This window comes from Puma concolor, chromosome B2 (genome assembly GCF_028749965.1).
Source record: "Puma concolor isolate L17-30 chromosome B2, mPumCon1.1.hap2, whole genome shotgun sequence".
Classification (NCBI taxonomy): Eukaryota; Metazoa; Chordata; class Mammalia; order Carnivora; family Felidae; genus Puma; species Puma concolor.
Window position 1 is genome coordinate 22757718 of NC_141671.1, and position 26687 is coordinate 22784404.

General features: G+C 44.1%; 1 protein-coding gene and 1 long non-coding RNA gene across 3 annotated transcripts in view; one reads left to right on the forward strand and one right to left on the reverse strand.

Moving 5' to 3' along the window:
• The window catches only part of F13A1 (coagulation factor XIII A chain), a 165198-nt gene extending 138779 nt beyond the window's left edge, over positions 1-26419 (forward strand). For both annotated transcript variants that reach the window (XM_025917200.2, XM_086706357.1), the window contains exons 13-15: positions 2974-3134; positions 18244-18380; positions 24716-26419. In XM_025917200.2, the coding sequence (XP_025772985.1) occupies positions 2974-3134; positions 18244-18380; positions 24716-24869 (452 nt within the window). In that variant the 3' untranslated portion in view covers positions 24870-26419. The remainder of the gene's footprint in view (positions 1-2973; positions 3135-18243; positions 18381-24715) is intronic.
• On the reverse strand, positions 10549-23643 carry LOC147580790 (uncharacterized). Its single transcript, XR_015251089.1, has 2 exons — positions 23514-23643; positions 10549-10692 (listed from the first exon to the last, which is right to left on the reverse strand). It is a non-coding gene; the product is annotated as an uncharacterized LOC147580790 (long non-coding RNA).
• Positions 26420-26687: the final 268 nt, after the last annotated feature.

Below are 26687 nucleotides of genomic sequence, written 5' to 3' on the forward strand. Positions count from 1 at the left end.
TGGGAGGCATACTTTCCAGATTGATGATTAAAGAGAATGTGTGGGCTAGAATCAGCTTGGAAGATTTGAATAAGTTAAACCTTCCAGTACCTTCAAAGGTGCTATCATTTCCACTTGGCTATATTTAGTTTTCTTTGCTTTTTGGAAAAAGAGATGAGGCAGCTCCTGTCTGTGTCTCCCTTGGCTTTCCCCAGACACAGTAAATGATATTGGCAGGATCCCAGCTCCACCACTCATAGAATGAAAACCTATTCTTCTTTCTCTTGCCACGTTTAATAAACTTTATCTAGAACAATTTCTTGTGCAGTGGCAAAACACAGCACTTATATAACATACTATTTCAGGAGCACTGTTCTCTGGGGCTTGGAAGCACAGCCCAGTTTCCTTAGTGCTATGATTTAGAGAATGTTCCAGCCCCAGAGAATAATGCCCTGGTGCCAACATTATAAAGGTAGCCAAAGCCACCGTTAAGATTGGTAGAAAGAAGTCAGGCACATCTCGCCTGCCTAAAGGAACCCAGTGGTCAAACACAGCCCTCCAGTAATAATTAGAAGGAGTCCAATTTTTTTTTATTATTACTGGAGGCAGCTAGAGACAAAATGCATGTTCTTCAAGGCGTACCATTTTGCCACTGCATGCATCCAGATCTGGGGGTGTGAAAAAGAGGCCCTTTGTGTTCATCTGAGGTTGTAGCCAGTCAAGGGATGGAGTCTTATGTGTCTGGACAATTAATTACCAGGGGAGCCATAGAGGAAGTAGGATCCAGGCTCAGACCCAAAGAAGGCAATATGAATGGGTCATTCAAAAAAGCAGAATTCAAGGGCCAAGGTCAAGCCAAGGTCATAGATTCTAAAGGCTGATTCTAAATGGAATAGGACTGGCCCAGAAAACCTAGCCACACTGTTTAGTACATGTCTGAGATGGACCAATACATTCTAGTAAGTCGGCATAGCCTAGGGGAGGGTTTCTCAGCCCGGATACCACTACCATTTCAGGCTGTTGTGGGGGCTATTGTGTGCATTATAGGATATTTTGCAGAATCCTTGGCCTCTACCCACTAGATGTTGGTAGCAATCCCCAGTTGTGACAACCAAAAATGTCTCCAGACATTACTAATCATTCCCTTAGGGGCAAAGTTACCCCCAGTTGACAACCACTGGCCTAGAATGACCAACCTGTCCAACTTACCAGGAATTGCATGAGTTCCAGGGTGCAGGACTTTCCATTTTAAGATTGAGACTGTCCACCCTAATTCTGCCCTAACTCCACCCCTTCTGTTAGAACCTCCTTCCTATCTCTGGGAGCTTCTCAAAGCTGAATATGTGTCCTATGGACACTTATTCAAATGCAGATCCTAATTCAGTAAGCTGGGGTGGGTTCAAAGAACCTGCTTCTCTAATGAGCTACCAGGTGATGGCTGTGCTTCTGGGCTGCAGACCACACTGAGCAGCAAGCAGCTGCACTGGAAGGGCCATACCTTCTGGTAACCTGAGGCTTCTATAGAGCTGATTCCGTGGGGATCCTCTGGGGGGTTGCTGGAGCAGTGCCTCCCCACCCCAACTGCACATTAAAGTCAACTGTCCTGGAACATTTAAAATAATGCCTGGGCCCCAGCCCCCCAAACTCTGATTTAATTGGTCTGTGGTGGGACTCAGCAGGGCAGGTTTTTAAATGTCCGCAGGTGATTGTGATCTGCAGCCAGGATTGAGAACTGCAGTCAGAGGCTCAAGACCATCACAGCACCTTCTCATCCATGAAGAGACTTTGACATAGATGAATGAGCATGGCCTGATGTACCCTCGCCTGTGGGATGACAAGTCAGGGGGCCTTCCCTGTGCCCTGGCTCACCCCACACAGAGTCCTGTCCTCATTTCAGATTTCTTCAACTGGGGACTGTCCCTTGCACTTCAAGTGTGGAGCATGGGAATCATTCCTTTCAATAACTTCCACAGGGAGAAGGAATCTTGGGCCAAAGGCAGACATAAGGCAGGGAAGCAGTGGTGGAGATGTTCAATTCCATAAACCTTTACAGAGCCTGTGTTCTGGGAGTGGGGATGGGGGCGTGAGCCACCCGTTTCCCCGTTGGGCCTGCCTGCTGAGCTGATAACACAAAAGTGGCCTTTGTTCTCTTGAATCCTGGGCAGTGGCAAATGAGAATGATAGAGAAAGTGGGCAATGCTGCCAAACAGAACCTCACTGTTTTACTCAGAACCACAGGAGAGTATTCCTGTCCTCAGCCCTGATGGTGAGCAGAAGGGATCCCAGACCACCCCTCCCCCATTTTCCAAATGCCCTCCTCACTGGCCTGTCCTCAACACCTGAAAGCTAACAGCAGTGACTTGAGGAAACAAGGATTTGGCACAGAGGTCTTTTAAGTTGCAAATAGAAAGGGGGTGGGAGAGAGCTGAATGCCTAGGGTAAAAACTGGTTTCAAAGGCTTCTTTCTCTTAAATAGAAAAATCATGTCAGATTGGTACATAAAAGGCTGGAAAGAAAATGTGGAGCACTACAAGGGGAGGGTTTAAGTAGTTGACAGTTTTGCTTAACGGTGGCCTATGGCCTATGAGATATTTCTTGTTGTATGAAGTGGCCTTGGGTTTCACTACTCCACATCTGCCATCTTGATATTGTCCTTGGTCAGCTCAAAGCAGCCCCAGTTAAAACCCCTTGGTCTTTGACTTTGAACATCTCTGTCGCAGCTTTGCGTTTCTACAATAGCAAAAGCACTGTTGGGAGCAAATCGGCTCATTTTCTCTAGTAAGGCTTACTGAATATTAAATTTTCTAGCACATTCCTGTTTTACCTGAGAAGCAGGAGGTTTTGTCCTTGATTGACTCTGTTCCATTTGCCCCTGACCTTTGCTGTGCTTCTGGTGGATGCTGGGCTAGTATGGGAAAGATGGGGCACTTGGGGCAAGTCAAGCAGGTCTCACTCCGGGCCTAATGCTCTGTATGTTTGTTTCTCCCCCACCAGTCAAGAAACAGGAAGTGCTGATCAGAGCAGGCGAGTACATGAGCCAGCTGCTAGAGCAAGGGTTCCTGCACTTCTTTGTCACAGCGCGTGTCAGTGAGACCAGGGACGTTCTGGCCAAGCAGAAATCCACCGTGCTGGCGATCCCCAAGCTCATCATCAAGGTCAGTTTTACCATCTCAGATAAGGGAGAAGGAAAGGTGGTTGATCAGACAACTAGGCTTAGTGCATGTGTGTGTGTGTGTGTGTGAATGTCCTGCTCTCAAAAAAAAAAAAAAAAAAAAAACCATGAGGAGGGGTGAGCTAAGCTCCTCCTGTTCTTTGAAAGAAGTAAACTGCCCTATATATAGACACACACATAGAACACTTTTCTCTCCTCTCCAGATTTAAATATATAGATGTGGCTGCAGATATAAATATAACCTATGGGTATAAACATACTTGTGGAGGAAGATAAAGATGTGTAATGGATACAGATAGAATTTCAGTGTCTCCAGAATAAAGTGGGTCAGGCGTGGCATGAAATGGAAACCACTGGGATCATCTCCCACCTGTGTTGGGGCAGTAATGTTGTTCATGGAGTATAACTGTATACCGTAGAATGCACACACTGAGATGTCAGCTTGGTGATGATGACTTTTTATATATGTATACACCTTGCAACCACTAGTCAGATAAAGGCATAGAGGATTCCCAAAATCCCAAAAAGTTCCATCCTCGTGTCTTTTCCAGTCAATAACCCTCCCACCCCCCATCCACCAAGACAACCACCTTTCTGACTTCTGTCACCATAGGGTTAGTTTGACTGTTTGGCTACTAGTTTTAATGTTGTCTCTCCATTTACCACCAGAAATCTCTGCCCAAGTGGTTCAAAGGAATTTGGCAGAGGAGGGCTGAGGATGGGTGGGAATGGAAGGCAAATATAGCAACCTAGTCGCTCCCTCTTTTGAGGGAGCACTGGCAGCATCTGTAACCACATCCTGAGACACCTTCCTGCCCTATGAGCAGAAATCCACACCTCCATCCATGTCCTTGGAGTATGACACCATTTGTGAGCCTTACCCAGGGATTAGAGGCCTTCCCAAGTTGCTGAAGAACATTTTTCCTGAAGTGATTAAAAGAGTTAGCACAGGTCTTAAGCTTCATTCTTCTAAAGTGATAATCAAAGTTTACCAAGTTGTGCATACTTTAAATGCCCCTAAAGGTGGTGGGGGAGGGGAGGTAGCACTCCTTGTGTCTTATGAATCACTTGCTGTGAATCATTTGTAAAGCTAATGACTATCCTGTAGCATTCAGTGGGGCTGTCACTGAGTCTTGGCACCCGTGTGGATGGCACTTGAGGACCGTGACATGAGTCACCCTAGGCGGCTCATCCAAACACAGACCCGTCATGCCCATTGAGACAGAGAGCCCAGGCCCTTCATTTCAAGGAAGGCTTAAGTCATCACGTGTCTTTGAGCCTTTCCACTCAGGCACCACCCACAGTGGTCTGTCACAGCACCATCCAGGAAAGAGGCCTTAGGAGACAGAGGGAAAATGAGTGTGTGTAGAGTCTGCAGGCAGAAGAGGAAACAAATGCATGGAGGGGTAGCAGAGGGCTCCTCCAGAGGTGTGTCAGTGCTGTGAGAACACAAAATCAGTAGCATCAGGTGCCGGTGCATAACCAGGGCGGGGCCCCCCCTCCCATGGCAGGTGCTCCCTCGGGGGCAGGGCCGCGTGCTCTGCTTCATTATGAACCCATGCCCTGTGCCTGTGAAGGGGCTCAGGAGGAGCCCCTCCAAGCTGCGGAACCCTCAAACCACAGCATAAGATAGAATTTAATTGCACTGCTGCCAATAAACTGGATGTATAAAGGCAACTAATCCTTTTCGTCTTTTAGACATTATTTTTTTAAGTTTATTTATTTATTTTGAGAGAGGGAGAGAGAGCATTAGTGGGGGAGGGGCAGAGAGAGAGAATCCCAAGCAGGTTCTACAACACCAAGGCAGAGCCCGATGGAGGGCTCAAACTCACCAACCATGAGATCATGACCTGAGCTGAAATCAAGAGTCAGATGTTCAACCAACAGAGCCACGCAGGTGCCCCAATCTTTTAGACATTATTTCTGTGAAGGATTATTTGTTGGCTATCTTCTGGGTTGACTTAAAAAGCAGTGTGATGAAAATGCCTCTGCCACAAGTTGAGTGACCTGGGCAGGGCAAGTGTCCTTTAAAAGAGTTGCAGGGTCAGTTTTCCTTTTAATTTTTATTTCCAGAAAGAGATGGGGGATGCTGTTCCTGGAGGAAACTTATTTAGAGGCAGGGTCATTGAACCAGGACTCCAGCACGAGTGAGATGGAAATCCTGGTTCCTGTCCAGTACTGTTTGTGCAGGAAAGGAGACAGGAGCAGCTTCACATCAGCTGCCCCTAAACCACTAACCTATTACCATATCAGCCCCAGGGATGCACTAAATCCAAGCAAGGGAAGAGGTTCTCCTGGATAAAGCACCTGTGTGTCCAGGTAGCCATTCCTACCCTGAGAGTGACCAACAGAGGGAAAGAGGACACAGAGAACAGGAGAGAAGGGGGGAACAGGAGAGAGGGAGAGAGGAGAGGAGAGGAGAGGAGAGGAGAGGAGAGGAGAGGAGAGGAGAGGAGAGGAGAGGAGAGGAGAGGAGAGGAGAGGAGAGGAGAGAAGGCAGAGGGGAGAGGAGAAAGAAAATGTTATGTTGAAACATTGCCCAGGAGACCTCAGAGAGAGGGGTTAGACAATTTGTCTAAAGCAGGAGTTGGCAAGGGAGTCAAACACCATGAAAGCACAAAAGCACAATGGCTCAGGGGTCCACAATTACTTAGGACACATGTTCCCAAATTCTAGGAAAAATCTAGAACCCTTTGTTGATCTCTTTGAGCCTGGATCAGGCCCAGAGCAGACAGACTTTCTCAAAGTCACTGTGATGAATATGCTGGGCACAGAGTGATACCACATGAGACACAAAGGGTTAGGAGGACATGACTGTCCAGCCCATCCAGTTTAATTTGGGACACCAGCATATGGTGATGACAATGACAGCAGCTAGGAACCACTGATCTCTAGATTATTGTACTTCTCTTGTATTATATTAGTTAATCTTCATGACCATCCTATGAGGTGGGTATCATTGCAGTCCCCATTTTATAGATGAGAAAACAGAGGCCCCAGGGGGGTGGTAGCATCTTAGTAAAAGGGCTCTGGAGCCAAATTCTCTGAGATCAAACCTGCTTCTCATGTGTGTGAGCCTGGACATGTCACTTAATCTATCATAGCTTCTGTTTTCTCCTCTGCACTAGAGCTGTGCTCACCTCATAGGTCGTTGTGTGTGTGTAATGAGTTGATGGATGCCTAAGTCCCATGCAGAGTAAACACTGAGCATCTGGGGGCATTGTTAGTATGGTTGCCATTCTGTCCATAAAGGACTTGCCCATGATCACGTGCTGATCAGGGAAGGAGTGGAATTTTTCTGACCATGCAGATAACCACAAGGCTACACTGCTCTCACATGGGAACTTCCACAGAAAGTGCCTGCCTTAACAAAGGGTCTGTGTTCTTCAGGGAAAGAGAGATCACATTGGGTTGAGGCATCAAAACTCAAGGCTGCAGAACAATAGGCCATCCTCAAGGAATGGATAACATCTCAAGCAACAGGCAAGCAGAGAGATGGACAGCCCATGGAAAGAGCTAGAGGCCTGCCTTGAGGGGAGTCGAGGGTGGCAACAGGAGACTAGTGAAGATAAACCTAGAAAGGCAGCTCAGAGTCATTTTTGCCTGAGAATTTATAATAGGCTGTGAACAGAAGCTCCAGTGAAGATTCCGGAGCATGAATGTAACATTATTGTCAGCTCTGCCCTCCCAATAGAACCCTGTTTTCTTTCTCCTTTTTCTTCAAAGCCTCTGTCCAAGGCACTGCCTTCTTCCATGAGTCCCCAGCCTCAGCCTTGGGACTGGAGCAGCCTGGCAACCAGTGTGCTGCTGTCCCTACCTTGCTCCCTTTGTAGAGTAAATAAAGATCAACCTGGAACAATATTGGCCCACCTATCTGAACCCATGTCACTGTCAACCAAAGCAGTTAGCTCAGTGGACATGTTCTTACATCCTAAGGGGCCCCGTCTGGGACTACATTTGTCCCTGTGAAAATAAAGATTGAGACTAGGTTAAATCATGCTCCCAGTTAGCTATCTCCAGCACCCACCATGTGTGGCCTTAGATGATCCTCATGTGGAAAATGGCAGAGAGAGACACCCAGTAAACTATAATGAACATGTATCTCTTTTTCCATGCTATCAAAAAACATTTTGTTGGGGCGCCTGGGTGGCTCAGTCAGTTGAGCGCCAATTTCAGCTCAGGTCACGATCTCGCGGTCCGGGAGTTCGAGCCCCGCGTCAGGCTCTGGGCTGATGGCTCAGAGCCTGGAGCCTGCTTCTGATTCTGTGTCTCCCTCTCTCTCTGCCCCTTCCCTGTTCATGCTCTGTCTCTCTCTGTCTCAAAAATAAATAAACGTTAAAAAAAATTTTTTTTTAAATTTACAGTTGTGAGTATTAACATCAGTGATGGTTGTGAGAATGCTTAGACCACACCAAGACCTGGTAGTTGCTGATAAATGTCCCCTGCCTGGTCACATCCATGACTGTGAATCCAGCTGGCACACCCCAGAGAATTGCTTAGGGTAGCATGTGGCCATCTGGCCTATAGTGAACATAACCTTATTTGGTGACATCAAATTTGACCTCTGGGTGTTCAGCACATGCGCTGTTCCCTGTGGAACCCTCACAGGAGGGGAACGACCCTCAAAGTGCCTGGGGTAAGACTGAGAGACTAGGCATTCATCTGTTCCTCAGACGACCTCCATTCAGTATCTGGGAAATAAACTCTTCCAAGTGTCATTCTAAAATAGCTCTTTAGTATTATCACGTGGAACACACCCTGCAACCTTTGCAAAACGTCAGGAAACAGCAGTAGAACTAATTTTCTCCTATGAACTGGGAACAATTTTGTGAGAAGAAAACATAACCACTTTCTACTTGTGTGATTTTTAAAAAATTACAACCATGACCCCTATGTTTATAGCAGCATTATTTATAGTAGCCAAGATACAGAATCAGCCCAAGTGCCCATAGATGGATGAATGGATAAAGAATATGGGAGAGGGGTGTGTGTGTGTGTGTGTGTGTGTGTGTGTGCAAAAGAATATTTTTCAGACATAAAAAAGAATGAAATCTTGCTATTTGCAGCAACATGGATGGAGCTAAAGAGTATAATGCTAAGCGACATAAGTCAGAGAAAGACAAATACCATATGATTTCACTCATGTGGAATTTAAAAAACAAAACAAACAAGCAAAGGGAACAAAATAAGAGAGACAAATCAGGAAGCAGACTCTTTACAGAACAAACTAATGGTTACCATGAGAGTGGGGGTGTTGGGTAAAACAGGTGATGCAGATTAAAGAGGACACTTGTGATGATGAGAACAGGGTGTTATATGGAAGTGTTAAATCACTATATTGTACACCTGAAACTAATATCACACTGTATGTTAACTAACTGGAATTAGAATAAAAACTTAAAATTAAAAAATAAATTTTTAATTACAGCTATCAACACACAGGTGTCCCCAAATTTAAAAAAAAAATCTTTTAAACATTTAAAATGAGAACGATTGACTGTTTCCAAGCTTTTTGAAAAAAAAAATTTTTAATGTTTATTTATTTATTTATTTTTTAATTTTCTTTTCAACATTTATTTATTTTTGGGACAGAGAGAGACAGAGCATGAACGGGGGAGGGGCAGAGAGAGGGAGACACAGAATTGGAAACAGGCTCCAGGCTCTGAGCCATCAGCCCAGAGCCGGACGCGGGGCTCGAACTCACGGAGCGCGAGATCGTGACCTGGCTGAAGTCGGACGCTTAACCGACTGCGCCACCCAGGCGCCCCTGTTTATTTATTTTTGAGAGAAGGAGAGACAGAGCATGAGCAGGGGAGGGGCAGAGAGAGAGGGAGACACAAAATCTGAAGCAGGCTCCAGGGTCTGAGCTGTCAGCACAGAGCCCGATGCAGGGCTCGAACCCACAGACCGTGAGATCATGACCTGAACCAAAGTCGGACTCTTAACCGGCTAAACCATCCAAGTTCCCCTCCAAACTTTTTTTTTTTCTTTTTCAACGTTTATTTATTTTTGGGACAGAGAGAGACAGAGCATGAACGGGGGAGGGGCAGAGAGAGGGAGACGCAGAATCGGAAACAGGCTCCGGGCTCTGAGCCATCAGCCCAGAGCCCGACCCGGGGCTCGAACTCGCGGGGCTCGAACTGGCAGACCGCGAGATCCTGACCTGGCTGAAGTCAGACGCTTAACCGACTGCGCCACCCAGGCGCCCCGCCTCCAAGCTTTTTTAACAGCATTTTGACCTGCCTCACCTCCTCCCCCACCCTGAGGTTGGGCCACGCCCCCACCTGTATAGGTGTTGGCCAAGAGTGACATGAGCAAGATTTTATTTGTATCCTTTTTAGTTGTTATTTTTAAATTTAAATTCAAGTTGGTTAACATATAGTGTAATAATGATTTCAGAAATAGAATTTAGTGATTCATCACTTTCATATGACACCCAGTATTCATCCCAGCAAGTGCCCTTCCTAATGCCCATCACCCATTTAGCCCATCCCCCGACCCAACACCCCTCCAGCAACCCTCAGTTTGTTCTCCGTATTTAAGAATCTCCTATGGGGGCGCCTGGGTGGCGCAGTCGGTTAAGCATCCGTCTTCGGCCAGGTCACGATCTCGCGGTCCGTGAGTTCGAGCCCCGCGTCATGCTCTGGGCTGATGGCTCAGAGCTGATGGCTCAGAGCCTGGAGCCTGTTTCCGATTCTGTGTCTCCCTCTCTCTCTGCCCCTCCCCCGTTCATGCTCTGTCTCTCTCTGTCCCAAAAAAATAAATAAACGTTGAAAAAAAAAATTAAAAAAAAAAAAAAGAATCTCCTATGGCTTGTCTCCCTCTCTGTTTTTATCTTATTTTTGCTTCCCTCCCTCTATGTTCATCTGTTTTGTTTCTTAAACTCCACATGAGTGAAATCACATATTTATTTTTCTCTAACTTATTTCGCTTAGCATAATACCCTCTAGTTCCATCCACCCATGTTGTTGCAAATGGCAAGATTTCATTCTTTTTGACTGCCAAGTAATATTCCATTGGTGTGAGCAATAATTTAAATCTTAAATTATTTTTGAGAGAGAACACAAGGGAGGGGCAGAGAGAAAGGGAAACAGAGAATTCCAAGCAGGCTCCACGCTATCAGCACAAAGCCTGATCTGGGGCTCGAACCAACTAATGTGAGATCATGCCCTGAGCTAAAATTAAGAGTCAGTCACTTAACTGAGCCACCCAGGCATCCCAGCGTGAGCATATTTTTTCCATTGGATAAAAGAATTTTCTTCCCTCTGATTCTTCCCTTTTAGCCATTCACTCATTTATTCATTCATGTATTCAGTTCATTCAACAAATAGTTATTTGGTGCCCACTCCATAAATAGGTTTTAGCAATTGCTCTTAAAAAAATAAACAGAGAAAAGGTCAACACCAAGAACATTTTTATTGACTTTTTCTTTGAAATAGGGAGAGATTGCTGATTTTCCTTCTAGCAGTGGCTGCTCTAGGTCAGTTCCAGAAGCACAGTTGCTGTTTTCTCGCATGGGTTGGCTACCGTGTATACAGAGCCTGCGAAGGGAGGGAATTCACAGAAATCAACAGGCAGAATATCAGCAGGACCAGCACTGACCAGTGGGGTCTCAGCTTTCTGGGCTTGTAGTCATAAGGATAACACAGGCCACATAGGAAATGTCTCCCCAGCATGGGTGCCAAGACCTTCCTCTGAGTGGGCCCCACTCCAAGCCAACACCCACATTGGGGCAGGCTGCACCCAGCCTGGGGATGGGGGAGGTAGAGAGGGGACCAAATCCATCCCACTCTCCACCTGCCATGCCAAAAAAGGAGTGCCCTTTTCCTAACTTGCACAGATAAACCCCAGTGCTGGCCCCACATCCACATCTCTTCTGACTTGAAACACCATCAGTTTTTCTTAACTGGCACTCAGCATTCTTACTGAGATTAAGTGTAGAATCCTTTTTGCTCCTTCTCTGCTTGTGCCCCCCAAGCTCCCATTTTTTTTTTTTTTTAATTTTTTTTTTTTTCAACGTTTATTTATTTTTGGGACAGAGAGAGACAGAGCATGAACGGGGGAGGGGCAGAGAGAGAGGGAGACACAGAATCGGAAACAGGCTCCAGGCTCTGAGCCATCAGCCCAGAGCCCGACGCGGGGCTCGAACTCACGGACCGCGAGATCGTGACCTGGCTGAAGTCGGACGCTTAACCGACTGCGCCACCCAGGCGCCCCTCCCATTTTAACCAGGGTAGAGCAAGGCAGAGGGTGGTTGTGGGGAGTGCCCAAGCCCTACTCCTCCAGCATCCCAATGCATAGACCTGTGCCCTGGAGGGGAGGGTAAAACTGGGAAACCACTTGAGAAATGAATGTCACCATGACGGTTACTGGGTAAATTGTGAGGCGTTCCTATAGTTGCATTTTGTTCTGCGACCACCTAAATATTGATACCTTCCAGTGAGGCAAAAAAAAAAAAAATGAAAACAAAGACTTGGTGTTCTAAATGTCCCCTGAACCCCGACCCATTTTTCCTTCCCTTGTCTCCAACCAAGCACATTTTTCCCTTCCAACCTCCCTTGGGTTCTCCATGTCTCTTTCACATGTCTGGGTCACCAGGACCATAGATCACCAGGCAGGCTGGCACAGAGCCGTGGGGACCTGGGCTTCTCCACTTCTCTTTCAAGTGTTGGTGGAGGCTGGCAGTTTCTCTGCTTTGTGACTGTCTTCTCCAGTACCTGAGAAACTATATCCGCATCATTCCACATAAGAGAACTCATGGGTGAGAAGGATTTCATGGTCACTCTGGCAACATGATCTCCCTTTAAACCTGAACTGCGTTTAGATTCAATAAATTCTATGTTTCAGATGCTCTGCCAGATGATTTCACGTATAATATCACATTGAATCCTCCCAGTAACCACACAAAAAAACCAAGGCCCAGAGAGTTCAAATGACTTAGTCCAAAGACATACAGTGGCAACCCCATTGTCTTTAGACCCTGAGTCCAGCACGTTCCCCTCGGTTTCCTCCAACTGTGGTCACTTTCTGTGTCCCAACCACTACATTTGTGCCCCTTCCCACTGTCCTATCAATCTGTGGAGAAAAACAAAGACGTCAGCCCTGATGGGCTGTAAGTATCCCCAAAGGGTCCCAGGTGGGGCACCGTCAGCCATGACTTTACATGCTCGAGGAGCTGACTCTCCACCCAACCGTGGCTGTTGGTCACAGAGGAGCAGACAGTGGGTGTGCTCTGTCAGCCAGGAGAGAGCATCCTAGAGTACATCTGTGAGTGAGCCCGGCCACTGTAAACTGAGCATTTGCATCTCCCCACTCAGCACAGCCATCGAACAACCTAGACTTGGGAATGCAAATGAGAAATTGCTGATGCCTAAAACATAATTTCTTCTCTATAGTTCCTGTTTGCTATTTTTTAATTGTAAAAAACACACACACAGACACAAAGTAAAACTTCAAGAATAACGAATCTTACCTACCTTTATATGATCCCACTGTGCTCTAAAATGATATCTCTATCTTTACCTTAAATGGAAAATCCTATTATCGTCAAGTAATATATCAAGGCCCCAAGGCTACCCTGTCACATGTTACTCTGGCATAGGAATCAGATTCTTTTCCCATGAAGTCAAACACAAAGAGTTGGGTTGTACACATATTTTCAAATTTAGTTCAGGTTCTAGTATAATCATCATGCTTACCTGGAAGTTTAGTGGTAACAGAAGGTAATACTGAGAATGATTCTTCAGTGGATTTCAGAAAATGAAGAAGCTATTTTCATTTTTAAAAATTACTATTTTTGCCTCTCTGCTGTCAGAGATGACAGTGTACGTAATGTTTAAAGATGAATGTTTCGGAGTCAGAAAGACCTAGATTCATATCTGTGTTCTGCCAATTTACTAGCTCTGTAACTCGGGTCCTTTGATTATCTTCTAAGTGTCAGAATGACATCAGTTGAATGAAGATGATGATAATGTTTGCCCCCAAGCCCATAGGGAGGGCTGGAGGGAAGACTGTGTAAGTAAAATTATGAGTACAATGCCTGCATTACTAAGTAAACACTAAAAATAATGTGAGGTGCTATCGCTATTGCTAATGACTAATTAGTAACTACCAACTAATTAATAACTAATTACTATTATTGCTATTATTGCTATCAGTATAGGGGGTGCGATTAAGTCAAGACTCTGGCACCAGATTCTCCATACTCAAGTCTTACTTCCCCTACTATTGTCCATGTGACCTTGAACAAGTTACTTAATTTCTCTGTGCCTCAATTTCCTCATCTATAAAAAGAAGATTCAATACCTACCTCATAGGTTTGCGAGAATTAAATAATAAATATAAGTAAATCACTTAACAAAAATTGTCCAATAGAACTTTCTATGATTATGGGAATATTCTAAATCTGCACTGTCCAATATGATAGCCACTAACCACAGGTAGTTATTGAGTACTTGAAATGTAGCTAGTACAATTAAGGACTGAATTTTTAATTTAATTTAATTGATTTTAATTTAAATAGCTACATGTGGCTAGTGGCTACCATATTGGATAGTGCAGACTGAGAACATTGCCTGACTACCATAAAACCATTAGTATTATGTAGTAAATGCTAAACTCAGCAGTGGTTGTGCTGGTGCTGGTAAGCAGAGTTCACAAATAAGAAGCTACTTATTACCAGCAAGGCTAGAGAGAAGAAAAAATGTATTTTCCAATAATACATGTAATACATTATTGATGGCACTTGAAGTAAGTGTTGTGAGGTGAACTAATAATAAACTGTGTGAATTATATTGCTACCTAAACTACTTCTTTCTCAAACTTTTTCCCTCATTTCATTTCAATTTTGAATACAGTTATGCATATTATAAAGCATATGCTCCATGGAAGAGATCTTGTGACTTCCTATAAAGTAATTCCCTCTAAAAGTTTACATGTATGTGTGTGTATCTGTGTTAGTAACTATCTTGTTCACAAAGAATCAAAATAGCTAGTCATTATCATTAAGCAGTATGATAGACAAGAACTCAGGATGTCAAAATTGGAGAATGGTATTTAACTTGGAAAATCATCATATTTTATGTCAATATTTAAAATCATATTTTCATTGGAGTGCCTGGTTCAGTTAGTTAAGTGTCTAACTTTGGCTCAGGCCATGATCTCATAGGCTCGTGAATTCGAGCCCCACATTGGGCTCTGCACTGACAATGCAGAGCCTGCTTGGGATATTCTCTCTCCCTCTCTCTCTCTGCCCTTCCCCTATTCATGCTGTCTCTTAAAATATATAAAAACTTAAAAAAAACAGATATTTTGGGGGCACCTGGGTGGCTCAGTCGGTTGAGCATCTCATGGTTTATGAGTTCGAACCCTGGGTTGGGCTCTGTGCTGATAGCTCAGAGCCTGGATCCTGTTTCAAATTCTGTGTCTCCCTCTCTCTCTGCCCCTCCCCTGCTTGCACTGTGTCTCTCTCTCTCAAAAATAAATAAAAACATTTAAAAATTTTTTAAACAGATATTTTTATTTTTTTAAATATTTATTTACTTTCACAGAGAGACAGAGAGCATGAGCAGGGGAGGGGCAGAGAAAGAGGGAAAGAGAATCCTAAGCAGGCTCTGTGCTATCAGCACAGAGCCTGACACAGAGCTCAACCTCACCCACCGTGAGATCATAACCTGAGCCAAAATCAAGAGACAGACACAGCTGACTGAGCCACCCAGGTGCCCCCAAAACATGTATTTTTAAATGGGATATTGAAAACAATCAGAGCCATCAAACACATGGAAAAGACTTTGATGTCATGCAGTATGACATAGACTTTATCTTTTTTCTTTGGCCTGAGTAATGGCTACCCTTCTCTAAAGTAAGTACACATAAAAGTTTCTCCCTGACCTAACTTTCTCTGGATTGCTTAGGGCTTCTTTTGTTTAACTTTTTATGATAGCAAGAAAATCCAAAATATAACTACAATGATATGGAATTATTTTTACAGCATGAAAGAGAGGGGAACGGTGAAGATTCCTTAAAAAATTAGATTTGGACAGACATTTTCATCCACCATGGCCTTCTCAGCATTTCGCAGATACCATAACATGCTCCTTGCTCAAATCAGCACATACTGTGAAAACACCATGTGTGCGTTCCATTTTCCTCAAAAGAAGGGAGGAACGTATCTCCACTTAATTTCCCTAAACAGAAAACAGTGATGTTAAATGTTACACAGGCTTTTGTATTTGGTTTGGTTAGAGTCTCTAGGGTTCATTATCATCTCAGTAGTCAGGCAAAGGAAGTTTAAATTCTGGGTACAGAAGATGAATGTCGGGAAAAGGAAAATGAGTGTTCATTAAGTGCAAAGGAAGCACTCTACAATGTGAGAATAGGCCTCTCCTTTCATTGCCCCCACTTCTCTCTGGCCTCCTGCCCACTCCATTGTTAGGGAAGCCTGGGCAGTATTTACATGCCCATGGTAGCAGCTGGCTACGATGATGACATCTGAGGGGAAACTGGTTAGGCATGAAGATATCTGAGAAGGCTTAATCTTCAAGTCATGGCCAGATCTAAAGCCTGTCCGTGAAGGCCTGAGCATGGGCACCAACCTCTCAAACACTAAATTTCCCCATCACTGTCAAGAGTGACCTGGAAGGATGCACTTGGCTTTCCACAGTGCAGGAGTCTTCCTGCAGAGCTAGCATGGAAATTGGCGTATGGAAATAATTCTTCACCTGGAGCCCACAGACCCAGGGAGGGCCATAGAGAGACCTTCTGGGTCTGTAATGAATCCTCTAAAACCACATGTGAGAGGTGTATCTTGTATTCATCACTGTGTATGTCGTGTTGAGGAAGGGCCAGTAGCTATTATCAGATTTTTTGCAAGGGGCTTATGTCCATACTTGTAATAGCATGCCATGAAGATGGCAGATGGCTCTAAAATAGTTCTTCCCTGAAATTAAAGGGATCCCAGCAGACTTCTACCAACAGCATCTCTGAAGTAGCCCCACTTTCTCCAATTCAGTTTTTGTAAACATTATCTTTATCTTGTATTTTTTTAAATGTGAAAGTGTTCTGAAATTTTTTTCCCAACTTATGAAAAATATGTCAGCCACACTTGAGAATTAAGCCAAGAACACTAAGAGTATTCTAATAATGCACTTCTGTACTTCCAGTATCTCTATCGATAGAGTCAGGGCATCTGGGGAAGACAGTGAAAATTTCAGCCTGTCTTCCAAATGTGTTGTCTGCATCAGAGATTTTCAACTGGGGAGCAGTTTTCTAAGTTGGTTCCTAGAAATCAACAGGGGTGCTTAAAATAAACTTATTATAGGCTCTGCCTGAGATTCTGAGTTAATTGCTTGGGAGTGGGCCTACACCTCTGTGATTTTTAAAGTCCCCCAGGTGACTCTTTGCGCATGCCAGGCTGAAGACCACTGGTGACAGGCTAGACACACCACTTGGCATGCAATCTGTGCTGTCTTGGTGACACCTGCCATGGTCACCACCATGATCGTGGCTCTACCCCCTGATCCCTCTGATGGCAGGATCCCCCACCCCCACCCCAGCGGGTGTGGATTTGAATGTACTAAACACAGAGCATTGGGCTGCAATTTTCATTTTTCTCATAGATTTTTAAAATCCCATAGACATAAATTTAGACACAAATTGTGTCTTAAACAGTGAAGCAATGAAGATTTATTCTTTACTGCAGATTCAGTAAGTGAGAGTCTTTTTCCTGGGCATTATCCTTCCTCTTTCCCTCTATTCATAAAAAGGTTCATTTCCACATGATTTTTTTCTATATTATATGTCTGCTTAAAGAAATGGGGTATAACAATGGCTGGGCTGTTATGTAGAAAACTCAATCAATAAATTCCATTGTTAAACAGTGAAATTAATTTCACAAATGTTTGCTGGGCACTGGCTACATGTTGGAGTTGAAAGTGCACTAAAATATAAATATAAGGTGAATAAAACAAGCTACCTTGAACATTGCTATTCCAAAAACAGTATGAGCCATAAGCTATGGAGCTTCTGTCTCATGCTATGCAGTGTTTTAGCTATTTTACATGCATTTTCTCATTCTACCCTTTTCTTAGAAAGGAAGAACTACTATTATTATTCCCAAGTTGTATAGAGCTTATGCAGATCCATCCATTCAGCATACATACCTCTGAAACAAACAAGCAAACCCCATAGCCACCTGGCCATTTTCCAGCTCACTGGGTTGGTGTTGGGAAGGCATACCATTCCTGGCACCTAATAAACACAGCCAAAGAGCCAACAGTAATAGCATTCCACGTCAGCAACCCCATGGGAATGTCAGTCCAGTCTTAGAGACAAGAAAACTGAATCTCAAAAAGGTTAAGTAAGGCCCCACTACTAGTAAGTGTTGAACTGACACTGAATTCAGGCCACCTCATGTGACGCTTTGCCAAATACCCAATCCTTCTGAGACTTGTCATAGATAAACTCACTAACAAAGAGCCTTACTCTCTCCTGGACTCAGGTGTTGTAGCTGTGGATGAAAAGTCTTTTTGGCCTATTTTAGCGTCCAGATTCCTTTTCTTCAAGTTCCACAGTGATGACTCCCTCTTTGGCCATATTTCTTCGAAGTATGCCTAAAAGTAAGAAGGCTCAGTCACCCTGGAGCCATCTCTTCCTCTTGAACTTAGGAATTCCTCCACAGACACCGCCCCCCCCCCCCCCCCCCGCCCGGTGTCCTGGCAGGAAGCTTGAGTCCTGTCCAGAAGCAGAGTTTGCCTGGCCACCCTCACCATGGAAATGTGTTGCTACACCAAGTGCACTTCCATCTCCTGCTGATAGAGAGCAGCTGGTGGTCACGGCTATTAACCTGAGCTCTAATTAGGGTGATTTTCCTAATGAGGAAAAGAGTGTGATCCTAATTAGTAATTTTCCATCTTTGTCTCAATAGGTATCCCCCAGTCAAAGCAATCAGCTAGCCTCATCATCCTGGTTCCATTGCCAAAGAATAACCATTCTGTAACACCAGCAAAAGTGAAGATGGTTAAGGACACAGGAGAGCAGAAAGCTTTTATGTGCTGCTAATGAACTGCATTTTCCTCCCCCAACTCATGTCTTAGGTCCGTGGCACTAGGATGGTTGGTTCTGACATGGTGGTGACAGTTGAATTCACCAATCCTCTAAAAGAAACTCTGCGAAATGTTTGGATATACCTGGATGGTCCTGGAGTGACAAAACCAATGAGGAAGATGTTCCGGTAAGGCCTGGGGTGGGGACTAAGAAGGTGAGAAGTGACGTGGGCAGGCTTATCTTTCTCTGTCTTTTCCCAACTTACATATAATGCCCAAGGAATGTGTCTGAGAAGCTGCTGCCTTCTTATTGGCCATTTCTATGAGTCATGGGGTAAAAGTAGGGTTGACTTGACTGGCACTTCCATCATTTAATCCATAAAACCACCCTAATGAGGATGCTATTAGCATCTCCCTTGAGGTAGTAGAGGAGTTTGAGGCTTTGAGGGGTTGGCTGATTTGGCCCGAGTTTCACAGCTTATAAGAGTAGTGTCGGGTGCCTGGGTGGCTCAGTCAGTTAAGCGTCCCACTTTGGCTCAGGTCATGATCTTGCAGTCCATGGGTTTGGGCCTCACGTCAGGCTCTGTGCTGACAGCTCAGAGCCTGGAGCCTGCTTCAGATTCTGTCTCCCTCTCTCTCTACTCCTCCCCCACTCACACTGTTTCTCTCTCTCAAAAATAAATAAACATTTAAAAAAATGTAGTGCCAAGATTCAGACTCGGGGTGGCTGATTCAGAACCTAAGTCTCAAGCATTGTGCCCTGCCACCTCTTCACGTAGCAGTGCTACTAATATCTATTGAGTACCTACTATGTGGCAGATATGATGCTGAAAGATGTCCCTTTGCAAGGGTCCTTTCTTCCCAACGCCACCCCACAGATTTTGCCGACACATGCACTGTAGAACTGTTCCTTTCAACAGAATAAAGGTGAGCCTCAAGACTTGCAGACTGGGTTCTCAGGGGACCTCAGGCTCTGTGATAATAAGAATGAAATCGCTTCATCCATGCCTAGTGCAATTGGGTTGTGCACTGCAGTTTCTAGGACTTCTACTGACAAAGAGTATCACCCAACAACACAGCCCATTTCATGGTCAGGTAGCTCCAATTGTTAGGAAAAAATTCTACCTCTTGATCCTACCCAGTGATCCTGTCATTTGGATTGGCACAGAACAAAGCCCAACTCTCTTCCACCTGGTGCCCTGCAAATGTTTGCAAACAACTGTCACATTTCTTCATACCTCCCCTGACTTCATCCCTCTGACCCCTGATGGGGCTTCAGCTTCCCCCATCTCCCACCTAACTCCAGTTTGTCAGGGCTTCTCTGAAATTGTGACACCCAGAATGGATCCCAATCTTTGAGGTTTATTACTTTCATTTCTACCACAAATAAGTCCCTGTCAGCATCAATCAATCTCGCATATTTCCTGTGGGTGACCTTCTAAAATAGAGAAGGGGAGGTGGAGGGCTGCGGAAAGTGCCTGATGATGTTAGGAATTATCTTCAATGCGCTTTCTGAAAGCTACTTCTGAATCTGTGGGACCAGGCCAAGGCCTCCTTCACCCCTTCTGGGATGCCTTTAAAGAACACTTTGCCCACTAAGTGCTCTCTGCATTTCTTTTAAGTTACAGTGCTCACAGCCTTTGCAATCCCATTGTCCAAGAAATGCCTGCTGCCCATGAATGCAATAAACAACAGAGAAAATAATTTGAGTGCTTTTTAAAGAATGCAAGCACAAAACATAACACCCTTCCTGTGCTAATAGGAAAGTTGCAGGAAAAAAAAATAAATTAGAAATCATCTTCAGCCACAGGGAGAGGTCAGCAGTGATAGCCTTGCTTTTGTCAGAACCGATAGCCTTACTCACCCCTTCTCACACCTTCCCATTTGAATCAGATGCAAGAATCACTCAGGCAAAGTGAAACAAGTTTCTTCTTCAAAACAGCCCCCTGCTGCATCCAATTTTTCCTTCTCAGACAGTAACCCCAGAAGCTTCATCTGAAGCTACCAGAACCCCCTGGTCCCTGTACACCTTGGCTATGCCCCAAATCCCACCTTGATTACAGGCCAATGCATGAAAAAAGACCATCTGTGTGTTAGAAGAAAGATTAATCATCACATGGTGTAAAGACCCACCATTTGGAAGGCATAGGGCTCCAAGTGGGTTGAGTGTCTAGGCATTTATTGTTACTATCTTACATTGGGGTAGTGAAGTGGAGTGAATCATGGAAAGGATGGAAGAGTCCAGTCCCTACATGGACACAAGGCAAATGCCCTGCCCACACTCTTTTTTAAGGTACCATTGGTACTTACTTGCAACACACTGGTCTATTGCAGATAGATAACAGACAGAAAGCCAGGTCCTCAATCTGTTTTGGGAATCCAGATCCATAGGGTGGATCTCTCAATGCAAGGGTAGCTTTATTTCTCCTAGACTGTCAAACATTGGAAAGAACTTGAGAGAGAAAATGTTTAATACCTAGGGTGGGCTTGGGACTTTGGAAAGAGCACTATTCTCTCTGTCTCCTCCTGACTCCAGCACACACATTCACAACTAAGACCTGAGCCAGCCAGCACCCACATCCATATTGTCAGATAATTACAAGAACTCCAGGGTACCCTCTCCTGCCAAGATCTGATCTAGAGTGGCAGATCCATGTAACAACTTGGACCCTTAAAAAGAGCAATTCTGCAGAATCAGAATCCTTCGTAAGAGTGAATTCCTTTCTAGGATACACATCTTGAATCATCAAGAGAATCACTACCCCTACCTATCCACCCACATTCCTGCCAGGGCCCTAGAAGGCAAGGGGTCTCAAGCTCAAAGCAGGGAGCCTGGAAGGCAGGAGCCAGAAAACATGCAATTGAACTAGGAACAAGGAAGGCAGTGCTGCTTGTTCCTTGTTCAGGGTAAGACCCAACTGTGCTCCGAGATGGTTTACCTGTCTGCCTTCTCCCACCGCCTCCCTCCTATCTCGGATGCTTGGAAGTGCTTGCCCCCACAGACTCTCAGCTTTCAAGTTTCTGCACTTGATCCTTCCAGAGCATCAAATAATTCATCTTCCAGATTCATTTTTCTCTTTAAAAAATGATCAGGTTCAGTAAGTTATTTCAAGAGAAAAGTTCCCTGACTTTGTAAATTTTGTCTTAAATTTTGAGTTTCTCAAGTAGGACAGAAGCTGAGGGCTAGACACACAGAGAACAACCCATAGATAGTTGCATTTTATTGTAATAATAATCCCATTTGCCTGCGTGCGTTCAAGATGATAAATGGCCAGCATATCCTGATAGCTCAGCACATTAACCGAGAACCATTTATCACAACATCTATCCCCAGGCAAATAGGATTATTCCAGTATTACTCCACTTACCAATATGGGTAAATGATTCTTTTCTCTTTCTGTACATAGTTATCTGTAAGTAAATGCATACTTAGACATGCAAGTGTATCTTCATTTATGAGTATCTTTGTATGATTCTCTTGAGTAGGCATGTATACATGTATGAGATACATGTACAAATATCATTATGGGACTGAGTATAAGAGTAAGAACCAATAACAAAGTGAAGCTTGGGGATTATAGTTTCTGTTGGAGGTAGTCACCTGCATTACATGGCCCCAGACCAGATCCTTAAGCAGGATGACTATTTTGCTAAGTGTTTCTGATTGATCACTTGGGGAAACCAGGGAAGAAAGAATGAATGGACCAGGGTAAAAATAGCACAGCTCTTGAGAGATAAATACCTCAAAACATGTATTCATATTGAATTAATCACTGTAAATTAAGGACAGAGAACTGTTGCTCTGCAAACAGGCAGGGGGAGCTTACTTTCCTAGTTACATTACAGAGAGTTCAGGCAGAGGAAGCAATGACCACAAAGGGGATTGTGGTAATAATAATAACAATAGCAACAACAGTACTACTTTTATAAACAACACTGGGCACTTTACCATATTTTGCCATGCTTCCAAGTGCAGTACAAATAGTAATTCACCACCACCCTCCCCCCACTCTATTCAATATCCCACAGTGTCCGCTTTTTATAGGTGAAGAAACCCATGGTGAGGTCAATGTTTTTCAAACTTTGAATCGTAAAATCAACTTACTGAGTTTGAACAATACCTATATAGGTGATGTGTGTGCACTTTTCACATAATTTGCCTATTATATAATGGATGGGAATAATGTATAGAATCACATTTATAAAGAACAAAAATAAGGAAAATAATTAGCAAATACCAAATTAACACATTTAGACCAGTAGTGTCAAAGTCAATGCCTAGAGCAGCTCCAAAGTGAGGAGTCCCCAAGGACTTAGATGCCTTTCCCAATTCACTGGGCACAGAGATAAGAGTTTGAAAAGAATTTCTTATTTAGTGCCTAGATTTCTAAGATTTGGGGCATTTCCCCTTTTTATTCCAGAGGATGTACACCCACAGCCAGCTAAAATACATAGATTTTAGCTCTATTTAAGGAAATTTGGGGGTTCTAAGTTTACATAGAATAGGTTAAACACCGGTATGGGGCTCCATATTTCTCCTTGTACTTTGGCTCTGCTTAAAGTGATGCTCTATGGCCCTGGCACCCAGGGACAAATGGGGGCTTACATAGCTGAGGTCTTTGAACCACTCCAGACTTTCCTTGACAGTTCCCCTTCCTTGTAACCACCCCAGTCTGAAGCTAGAGCATCCCCAGCTCTTTTGGTCTCTCAGCCCCTTCATGGTACTAGTAGTAAGTGCCATCCATTAGGGATGTATTCACAGAATGCCTCTGTACAACATGTTCCTCATTTCTGAGCATGAGCACACTCTTCATGTCCCCCAGCATATCTTTGTTCTTCCATGGTCTGGGCCATCAGACTGTGACTGTGGAGGATTCCATAGGATCTAATCTTCCTTGCCTGTAAAATGAAGTCACTAGACTAAATGATTTCTAAGTCCTTTCTAATTCTGATGCGCTGTGCCTCAATAATCCCATGAAAGCAGGTCCCTTTTCTAATATACACATGGTGGTATATTCATCTCCCCAGTGCTCTCCCAGAGAAATGTTGGCCCAGGATTCCCTGCAAAGACACCCAGCACACACCCTCCCTGAGGGTCAGAGAGCAAAGACCAGGAATCCTCCATGAACAACACTGTAAGAAGCTCTTAATATTGAATAAAAGGGCATCTGTCTTGCTTGTGAAAAAAAAAACAAAAAAATAAAAAACAAAAAAACTAGTGCGGTGGTCAGAAAACTCATCTTTTGGCAGATATTGTATGAAATACAATAGTAGAAAGAGCATGAATTTGGGACTCAGAACATCTTGAGTCCAAAGCTCACCTCTGTCCATTAATAGCTGTGTGAACTTGGAAAATTGCTTCGCTTGTTTATCCCTCCACTTTTTTTCTTTTCTTTCTTTTCTTTTCCTCCATTTTCTTTTCTTTTCTTTTTCTTTTCTTCTTTGATAGAGAGAGAGCATGAGAGCTGGGGAAGGGGCAAAGGGAGAGAGAGAGAGAGAGAGGAATCTCAAACAGGCTCCATGCCCAGTGCATATCCCGACCTGGGGCTCAACCTCATGACCATGAGATCATGACCTGAATGGAAAGCAAAAGTTGGACCCTTAACCAACTGAGCCACCCATATACCCCTTCCTCCATTTTTCTTAACTATTAAATATGTTAAATAGTATCTATCTCAAAGGACTATCGTGTATATAAAACCTACATGTAACTTCCTCCTGAGGCTTCAATAGGGTGATATATGTGAAGCATCCAGAGAAGCCTAAATCCCCTCAACCCCGATTGACCTCAGTCATTCACTGGAGTGGGCTTGACCATGAAGCTTAGGAAAACCTCAGAAATAGGCTGCAAAGGAAGAGGAGAATACCAGAACCATTAAACGTCAGTCCCATTATCAGGATGGATACAAATGAGTAGCAGAAAAGTGCATGGTCAAAGGGACCCATTTTGTTGGTTAAACAGGATTATGAATTATAGAGCATGCAAATACTCCATCAGTTGGCAGCAGGTAAGGTTATGTTCTAGATCTTGGGCCTGGGAACAATGTCTACTCCAAGGGAATTGGCAATAACTAATTAGATTATCAGGACCTCAGCAAAGGCAGCTGGAGATTCAGCTAGGAGTCTAATCCAGAAGAGAACCAGAGTGGCCCAGAGTGAGCCAAAGGAGATTAGTCACATCAATGAGGCTGCTGTGGAGGCTGGAGGACAACCTAGAATTCAGTTGGCTCATGGCTGGTGGGAGGCTCAGCCCCAGCTTCACCACACGTCTACTGGGTGGCCAGTTGATGCATTCAAGTGGAAGGAACCATGACCCAATGGGTCTGTCTCTAGCACATCCCCATCTAGAGGCCTTATTTGCATCAGAACTTTTGGAATCAGCCCTTTGTCTTCTAACCACCATCCATTGAGAGAAGGAGAGCGTATGAATCAGGCAGGCGTTCTTACTGCTTCCTGATCAAGGTGGGAACTGGATCTGCCTCTCTGAAGAGTAAAACCTTTCCTCTCTTTTCCATCCTTTCAGTGAAATCCGGCCCAACTCCACTGTGCAATGGGAAGAAGTTTGTCGACCCTGGGTGTCTGGCCCTCGGAAGCTGATAGCTAGCATGACCAGTGACTCCCTGAGACATGTGTATGGCGAGCTGGAGTTGCAGATTCAGAGACGACCTTCTGTGTAAATGCACAGGGGGCTGAGATGGACCCAGGCACTGATCCCCTTGCAGCCTTGGCTAAGGAAATTCTAATGCAAAAAATAGCTCTTGCTTTAACTTAGGTGTGAAGACCCAGCCAGGATTGCATGGGGCTCCAGAGTGGAGATGCCATGTATTTCAAACACAACTTTTCAGTATGACTATTCAATATGGAAGTTAGTTTTTAATCACTCCACCTTCCAAAGAATTCTGAGCATTAGCTTTAATTAAGCTCTAATTAAGCTCTCATAGCTCATAAGAGTAAAAGTCATCATTTATCATCACAAATGGCTGCAGCTCCAAATATCAGAGGACTTCATTTAACAAGGGGATTTGCTCAATACCTGGCTTCATGTAAAACAAGACTCTGATCTCCCACTCAGCCTTTTGGAGGTAGTATACTCCCCAAAAGGGAGAGAAGCACATGATTTGGGCCCTAGAATTCTATTCCCCCTTTTTGGAATTAGATTCTACTCTCTGTGTCAGAATATTTTTCCCAGGAATTGAGTACAACATCATTTTTCTTCTTGGCAAAGCCAGGGCAAGGTCTTTCATGTTGCACCTGCAGCAAAGCAACTGCCTGCCAAATTTCACAGATTTACCTTCTGAAAAGATGTGGCCCCATATTAACAAATTGCATTTGTGGGAAACTTAATCACCTACGAGGAGATAAGATAGCAGGTGCAATACTCAGATCTATTAAATAATGTAATTTTATGGTGAGTTCTATAGGAGGTGTCACACTGTGGCCTGATCAGCAGGAACCAATATCCCTTACTTTAACTCTTTTGGGACCACAATACTATAAAGTAACAAGGCTGATTTGGGACAGGGAGAATGATGAATTAATCTCCTTAATTACTGATTATACTTCATGTGTCTCTCTGGGATCCTTTCCCTCACACAATAATGCCAGCCCAAGTACATTTTTAGAGATAGAATAAGACCTAGAAGTTGGAGACTCTGGCAGATTTGGTGGACAGACATGTGGAAGGATGAGCAGCCACTAATTTCCTATTGTCCTTCATATCACTCATGTTGAGACATCACCTCAGGACTCAAGCACTGAAAGGTAATATGGACTCCATCTTGCAAATAGCCAGTGCTGCCACAGACCCAATGACAGAGGATGCTAACAACATTTGTATTATGCTCCAAGATTCCAACAGGCAAGGCTATCTACTATGGATTTGCAAGCCTGATTTATGGCCAAAATTACCCATCGATTAATGCCTAAGGTGTGATTCTTAACAAAAACAAAAACAAAGTGGGAAAAGCCATAGTGGAATTTTCTGATCTATATAACCACATTTATAAGCCTTTGAGACTGTTCCCAGCACCAGGAATCCATGAAGAGTAGGGGTCACCTCTATAGTTTCATCATACCTAATTCTATTAAGTAATCTCCCAGCCTTCCAATACTCAATTTTAAAATGAAATGCATTTTGCTATACTGTTAAACAGGCTTCATAGAGTGTATTCTTATTAACTAGAGTGTAATCGAAGCTTCAAATAAAGTTCATCTGATTGTGTTTGCATCTTCACAGAAGTGAACACTTTTTTTTTTATTTTTTTTTTTATTTTTTTTTCAACATTTATTTATTTTTGGGGGACAGAGAGAAACAGAGCATGAACGGAGGAGGGGCAGAGAGAGAGGGAGACACAGAATCGGAAACAGGCTCCAGGCTCTGAGCCATCAGCCCAGAGCCTGACGCGGGGCTCGAACTCACGGACCGCGAGATCGTGACCTGGCTGAAGTCGGACGCTTAACCGACTGCGCCACCCAGGCGCCCCACTTTTTTATTT